This window comes from Artibeus jamaicensis, unplaced genomic scaffold (assembly GCF_021234435.1).
Source record: "Artibeus jamaicensis isolate MK-2021 breed Jamaican fruit bat unplaced genomic scaffold, CSHL_Jam_final contig_327, whole genome shotgun sequence".
In the NCBI taxonomy this organism is placed as follows: Eukaryota; Metazoa; Chordata; class Mammalia; order Chiroptera; family Phyllostomidae; genus Artibeus; species Artibeus jamaicensis.
In genome coordinates this window covers 4,749,453-4,756,400 of record NW_026521772.1, presented here as the reverse complement: position 1 = coordinate 4,756,400, position 6,948 = coordinate 4,749,453, and the positions used below count along the sequence as shown (strand labels likewise).

The following is a 6,948-nucleotide window of genomic DNA, read 5'->3' as shown; positions in this document are numbered from 1 at the left end:
CCACTTAGGGGTTCTGTCTGTAAACTTTTGTTTCATTAAACACTTTTAAAAAGCGCTGTGTAGTAGTTCTGAGCTACAGCTTTTAACATATATATATATATATATATATATATATATATATATATATATATATATATATATATATATCTTTCCTCTATAAACTCCATATTTCCAAGCTTGAACTCTTCTGTGAAGTTCATCAAGCTTTTTCCCTGTGGGGAAGACAAGGGCCCCTAAGATTCCCCTTTCCCAGAGTAATCACAGGGTTTAAACGTTTCTTCGGTGAGAGAAAGGTGGGGAGGGAAAGAAATAATACAAGTCTCTACCCCGACTAAACCACTCTAGTCTTATAAAATCCTGCGAGGAAAGGCCACTCCCGGCCCTGGTAGGTTTCTAGCTTTCATGTGAAGGGTGTGTGTAAAGTCCCTTCCTGCCTCAAGAACGAATGGGGAACTCCCCGGCCCTTTTAGCCGCTTCCTTCTCGGTGCTGCTGGTAAAGGAAAGTCCCTGTCTGCCCCCAGTCTCCCAAACCCTGGGGAAGAGTGATGCATTCCAGAAGGACAAAATAGTCTTAATTCACAAGACAAACTTACATACACAGACACACAAATTAACAATCGTCCTCTTCCAATAAGCCTCACACTCTCAAGTCTTGAGAGGCCCCAAGACAGAGGCCAATAGAGCAGGGCCACCAAGGGCAGTCCCCGCTGCCCCGCGGCACCAGTCTTCCCCGCGCGCTCAGCGCCTACGGTCTCCGCCGTGTCTTTGCAGCCAGGAAAGGCCCGGCACTCGCGTTCACGCCCGCTGCTCAACCTCCTGCCCACATGGGGACCGACAGGGGCTCAGAAGGCCACGATGGCTGTGCTCCAAGGGTTCATGTCTCTCAGCACTGGCTTATCGCAGCAGATCTGCCCAGGCTCAGTGGCTTCCGGATTGCTCCCCTCTCCCTTGGCTTCCTCCGGGCTGCCCCCGGGGCTTTTTCGTAAGAGTCCTGAGAAGCTGGAACCAAAGATACTAATGAGGTTAGCCACGTTCCCGGTCTCCATCTCCTCCTCTTCCTCCATCCTGCCAGGCTGCTCCTCCAAGTCCCAACGGGGCTTCTTCAGAGGGGTTGAGCCAGGGCAGCCCGCGGGGCCACAGCCGCCCACCCCCGCCGCGCTGCGCTTCCTGGGGCAGATGGGGGGCGGCACCGGGGGCTTGTCCTCCGCGGAGCAGCAGTCACCGTGGAGAGGTGCGCCCCGCACTCCCGGCTTCTCCCCCGCACCAGGGAGGCAGCCGCAGTAGTGGCGCGCCGCTCGGGGACCCTCAGGGAAGACGTCTGAGCCTCCGGCTGGGTCCCCGGCTTCCGCGGCCGCTGCCTCGGTGCTCTGAAGAGTGTTCCTGGCGCCGGTCAGGGCAGCCTCGGGCTCCAAGCCACCTGCCCGAGGAGCGTCTGGGACTGCGAGATGTTCCAGCTCCGGCTCGCTGTCTCGCCAGGTGGCGGGAGCAGGCGGTGGGGGTGGCTCCCCCCAGCCGGCTGGGGGCCCGGCCACCAGCTCCCCGGGTAGCTGCGGAGGGGTCCCAGAGGGACCAGCCAGGTAGAGACCAGGGCACGGGTCGCTCAGGTAGACCTGGCGGGCGCTGCGCAGCACCAGTGAGACCAGCAGGTTCTTGTGCAGCTTGATGCCACCGCGCTGGACCCGTGAGTTGTAGATCTTGCCTAGGGAGATGCTGACGATGCGGTGTGCCTCCAGCTTGAACTCCATCCTGCCTGCCGCCCCTTCACCAGCTGGCGGGTCGGAGGTGATGGCCGAGCCCGGGCTTCTCTTCAGACACCGGGAGAGGAATTAGAGGCCTCAACAAGTCCGCCCCACGGGTGGACCCTCAACAGCTGAACACTACAGAGAGAAATCAATGTCGATGACGCCGACGCGCTCGCTGAACCCCACGACCCCTGCGCTATCGACCAACGCTCAGTTTCTTGTCCGGTCGCTAAGTGAGCGTAGCGCTACAGCCCCACACTTTATATAGACTCCTCACCCGCCAATCGAGAAGGGCCGGGCAAGCCGACACGCCCCTGTGAGCAGCGCTCAGCCAATTGGAGCTGGAGGAGGGGCACCAGGGCTATTCGAACGTTTGTCCCGCGGAGTTGGCTCTTAAAGGGGACGAAGTGTACAGTGAGGGACTGGCTGGTGAGGGAACCTGTGCTGAGGGTGGGTGATGGGGAGGAGGCTTAACCACTGTATTGTTTGTAGGTAAAGGGTCTGGTTTGGGCATTGGCTTGCCATAACCGAAGCAAAACAAACCTTTGGAACTTTCATCCGAGTAGGGAGATGGACTTTGCTCTGCAATAAAGTCCCAATCCTTCCCTGATCATCCTGCGCCCCCATCCCCACCTTCACTTCCAAGGCATCGCACACCTGTAAGCTCCTGGCCACCCCTGGCAGCAAGGGAGATGACAGCAAAACGTGGCAAGGGATACCCCTGGATAACAAACAGTATTACCAAAAGTATTCGGCACCTATGAATTCTGCATGAGTCCCTTACACCCTAACTCACACACACTCTTAGCATCTGCTAATTCTAAACCCGAAAAAAAGAAAAAAGGGAGGTTCTAAAAGTTCCTACGTTTCGGTTGCTTATCAAGTAACTGTGTCCAGGTACAAAGTTATTGGTTCTCCACTAAAGCCAGCACTCATCACTTTGCTCTCTAGACTTTAGAACACAGTGGTCACAGAGGTTACAGTGAAGGTGGTACAGATTCTCCACAATGATTTTTCTTCAGCGAGAAAGCTAACCAGTCGCCCTTGGAACAAGCTAGTAAGTTCTAAAAATACAAATACAGAAGTCCTGTGTTCTCATGATGATGTCATGATTTTATTTTGTATCAAGGTAAAAATATAGGAGAAGAGTGCTCCAGAACTTTCTGGTCCGTCAACAACTTAGTCCATCTACTGACCCCTTAGTAGCATTCGGGCAGAATCCTCACAGGGATGTCCAGGGCCCTGGACCGGGGTTCCTGGAGTCACTTCCAGATAGTGTCACTTAAATGCCACCACAGATGTGCCCGAGGACTCTGAGTAAATAACCTCAGCACACTTTACTTACTCCTGTTCTAAAGGCAGAAGTCACACACACATCTGCTCTATTATGCAGAAGTGAATGACAACCCAGCCCACAATATGAACCATGAAACGAAGCACAGCTTTTTTAGAGTCTAAGTGGAACAGGTGGCCTGACTGGGGTTTGGCCAAGTGGTGTATAGGAAGTCTTCCCTTAATGTCATTGATAGGTTTTGTGACTTTAAGGGAAACCACTCATAATGAAACCAATTTTTACTGGAGGCTGATAGACACAGTAAAGCCCCTGTGGCAATTCATCAACATCACAAAGAAACAAAGCTGGACAAAATGACATTAATCAAAGACCAGCTGTATTTAGTTAGGGGGAATACTAGTGAAAGGTGGGCTTGCTTATGGCCCACTCACAGTCCGAGGCCTCCAAAGGCTGTGATGGCCCAGGAATGTCACCTGTGCCTACGACTGAGTGACGGTAGCTGAGACACCAGTCCCTGAGACCCGGGGTTCCTCCCCTCTAGGAATTTTCAGCTCACATGAAGGAGAAGATAAAATATAACCCAAAGAATTACCAAAGCAAGCTGTGTGTTTTGAGTAATAATGAGAAGTATTTTTCTTCTATTTTTCTCTTTGTTTGAGAGTTATAAGTCATTATAAAACACTGATTACAAGCACAGGTTCTGAAGACGAGCTTCGTCAGTTGGAAACCCAGCTCCACTTTGTGTTTGCTGTGCAGCCTTTGGAAAAATGTTTCCCTTCTCTGTGCCTGGGTCTTTTTCATCTTAAAAAAGAGATAATAATACTGCATACCTCTTAAGAGTTTTTATGAGGCTTAAATGAGGTAACACGTGCAAAGCTCTTAGAACAGCCTGGCATATAACAAGTGTCCAACGTACATTAGTTATCAGAACGCATCTCCCCCAACATGACCTTGGGGTGGAGAAAAGACACGGGGGGTGGGGGGATCATAGATGGAGGAAAGGAGTTGTGTTTGAGGAGGGGGTTGAGAACCCCTGAAAGAGGATCCATAAGTCCCAAACAGCAGAAGCAGCAGAGTCCTGTGTAGGGAAGCTCTCACTGACCACATGTCCCAGACACGTATGGTAAGTGGAAAAGCCTGGAAACAGAGGCTGGGTCTACATGGTAGCAGGTCATGGACGGCTTAATGAAGAGATGGGGTCACAGGGAGCTACGAAAGATTGGTGAGTAAGGGAAACACAACAGGGATACTAAAATGGACCACTTACTTAGAAAGCTCTTATGGGACTTTAGGCAAAAGGTTATGAGGCCTGAACTAGGTGGAGAGAGCAAAAGTGAAAACTGCAGGAGACTAGAGGAACTTCAATGATGATCTAGGAAGCCGCCACCCACCCAGACAGGTCACTGACAGAGCCGGCCTCCCTGGCCCACCTGAGCTGGGCACTTTGCCATCCTGCAGCACATGAAGCACTCTTCATCGCTGCCCTCACCACTTTCCCGTCAGGCCCAAGGGCCCTCCGCAACTGTGCTCTCAATGAAGGCAGGGGCCCATCTATACTTGTCGCCAGGAGATAGTGAAAATATTTAGCCACTGGGCGACACAGGCACTAACCATTCAAACAGAGTCCTGGGGCCTTAGAGTACCAGGGGTTATGGGGAGTTCCTGAAGGAGGGGCTGGATGGCCAGCCGGGAAGGGAGGCACTTAAGGGGCCTGGGGCAGAGGTTCTGCCAACTGGTGTGGAAGCATTTCAGTATGTTAACAACTGGGGTGGCCAAACGAGTGCATACTGAGTGATTCATTATGCACTTGGATTAATGACCCCCGAACAATGACACTGTCTGCCCTGCACTGTGCTAGCCACTTTGCAGGTATTATTATTACGATTATTTTAATCCTCACCTGAGGACTTATTTTTTACTGCTTTTAAAGAGAGAGGAAGGGAAAGAGAGAAACATCGTTGCAAGAGAGAAGCATCGATTGGTCACCTCCCATATGCACCTGGACCGGGGACCCAATTTACTCCCTAGGAATGTGCCCTGGCTGGGAATCTAACCTGCAACCCTTCAGTTACTGGACGATGCTCCAACCAACTGAGCCACACCGGTCAGGGTGCAGGCATGATTTATCCTCCTTACAAAGTTCTAAACGCACATGTCATTTTACAGATGAGGAAACTAGGACTCTGAAAGGTTCATTTTCTTCGAAGTCATGCAGCAGTAGGTTGAGAGGTGGGATTCAAAGCTGAATCTATTTAACTCTAAAGCTTGAGGATTTAGAGTTAAACTCAGCTTGAGGGGCTCTGAGGCTTGATGACCTTGTTCTACCTCTTACTCGCTGTGTGACTTTTGGAGAGGTATTTTACATCTAGTTGAAATGAGAAAATCACGTCTTACTTCTGTGACGTGGGCAAGTGACTTAAGCTTTCTGTGCCCCAGTTGCCTACTGTGTAAAATGGGAATAATAAAAATCCCTGCAGTGCTTAACAGAGCCTCTCACAGCATATAAGCACTTCCTAAGCTTAGCTGTTGTTATACCAGTGCCTCGCTCAGTACCGAGCACATAGTAGGTACACTGTTAGTACTCGTTGAATTTTGAGTGCTTTTCCTGCTGCCTCCAGATTGAGCACGATCACTATTATTATCAGGATACCCTCTAATCCTGAGACAACAAAATGGAAACATGAGAACTTGTCTCTGGAGGGCCCAGGCTCTTACAATTGCTGAGCTTCACCGTCATCTACCAAAAGAGTGGGAGGATACACAACGTATTCTTCCAAGCTTTAAGAAGCAAGTAATTGAGTTAGAATTTGCTGTCATCAAGCTTTGAGATTTTCTCAACTTAAAAAAAAAATTGGTAGCACTATGAGAAGCACTAGGGGTAGGAAAGACAGGAGAGATAACTGCTCTGGAAGACACAGCCAAGCCTGTCCACCAGGTCTGTTCTGTCCGTCCACCCCCAGCCTCTCAGCTTTGCATGAGCAAATCAGCACGCAGAGTACTGGCCGCAGCTGTTCCCACTCAGGCAGTCTCTGGGCTTTGGCCCCGGGATTCCTCTCAGTACAGGGCCTCTGGGCTCACTGCTGTGGACTTTATTTCTTGTCTGCACGACTAGTTGAAGCCTAAGTACTATCATCAGATGATTACAGCGCTGTCGTTGCCTGAAATTGAGTCTAGTCTGAATAAGAACAATGCAGACGCACCATGAACTGTGCACACAATAGCCCTGTGAGAAGGAACCATGAGTGAGAAGTGGGTGGGTGAAAACACAATGTGAATAAATTCTCTACACTGTGCCTACCTTTCAGTGTTAGAACATTTAGGATAGTTTTGGTCAAAGTTGCTTATGTGAACGAATAACTATTTGCATGACATCCTGAATTCTTTAGGGGAAAAGCTCTATAAAAATACATTATTAGCGCTTTATGTAAGCAAGACTCCTCTTGCTCTTCTGGGAACAGACAAATCCGCTTCTTAATTCAACTTTTTCTATCTCTCACAATTCTGGCATACTTTACATCCTTTTTTTTTTTTTTTTTTTTTTTTTTATCTTGGCTGCCCGACTACTATAGAATTCCTTTATCTCCAAATAGCATTTGACTAGGGGTGGGCACCAAAACCTGTTTTCTTCCTTCTCCCATTTCCTTTCCTAAACTGTTACAGCCCCGCCCTCCTTCTTGTCCTGAATCCCACAGGTTGGTTCAGAGAACCTTCGTCTGTTTCTATGGTCGTCTTCACAGGGCCCTGCCTCCGTCCCACTGCCGAGGAAGCAGATTCCTCAATGATGACGGCACTCAAACTCGCTCAAGTGACACCAGGACCCTCTCGAGCCGCAGAATGGGGAGGCACCACCACAAAAAATCCGCACTGTTCAGTACAGTAGCCACTTGGCCGATGCGGCCCATGCCGCTGAGG

At 50.1% G+C, this 6,948-nt stretch overlaps 1 protein-coding gene across 1 annotated transcript; it reads right to left on the bottom strand.

Moving 5' to 3' along the window:
- Positions 1-416: 416 nt before the first annotated feature.
- IER5 (immediate early response 5) lies at positions 417-1,962 on the bottom strand. The gene has a single exon (XM_037145642.2). The coding sequence runs from the start codon at positions 1,743-1,745 to the stop codon at positions 843-845; it is 903 nt and encodes a 300-aa protein (XP_037001537.2). The 5' UTR covers positions 1,746-1,962; the 3' UTR covers positions 417-842.
- Positions 1,963-6,948: the final 4,986 nt, after the last annotated feature.

Bases quoted from the DNA above. Each gene is read 5' to 3' on its own strand.
- IER5 (XM_037145642.2), bottom strand. From the start codon at position 1,745: ATGGAGTTCAAGCTGGAGGCACACCGCATCGTCAGCATCTCCCTAGGC.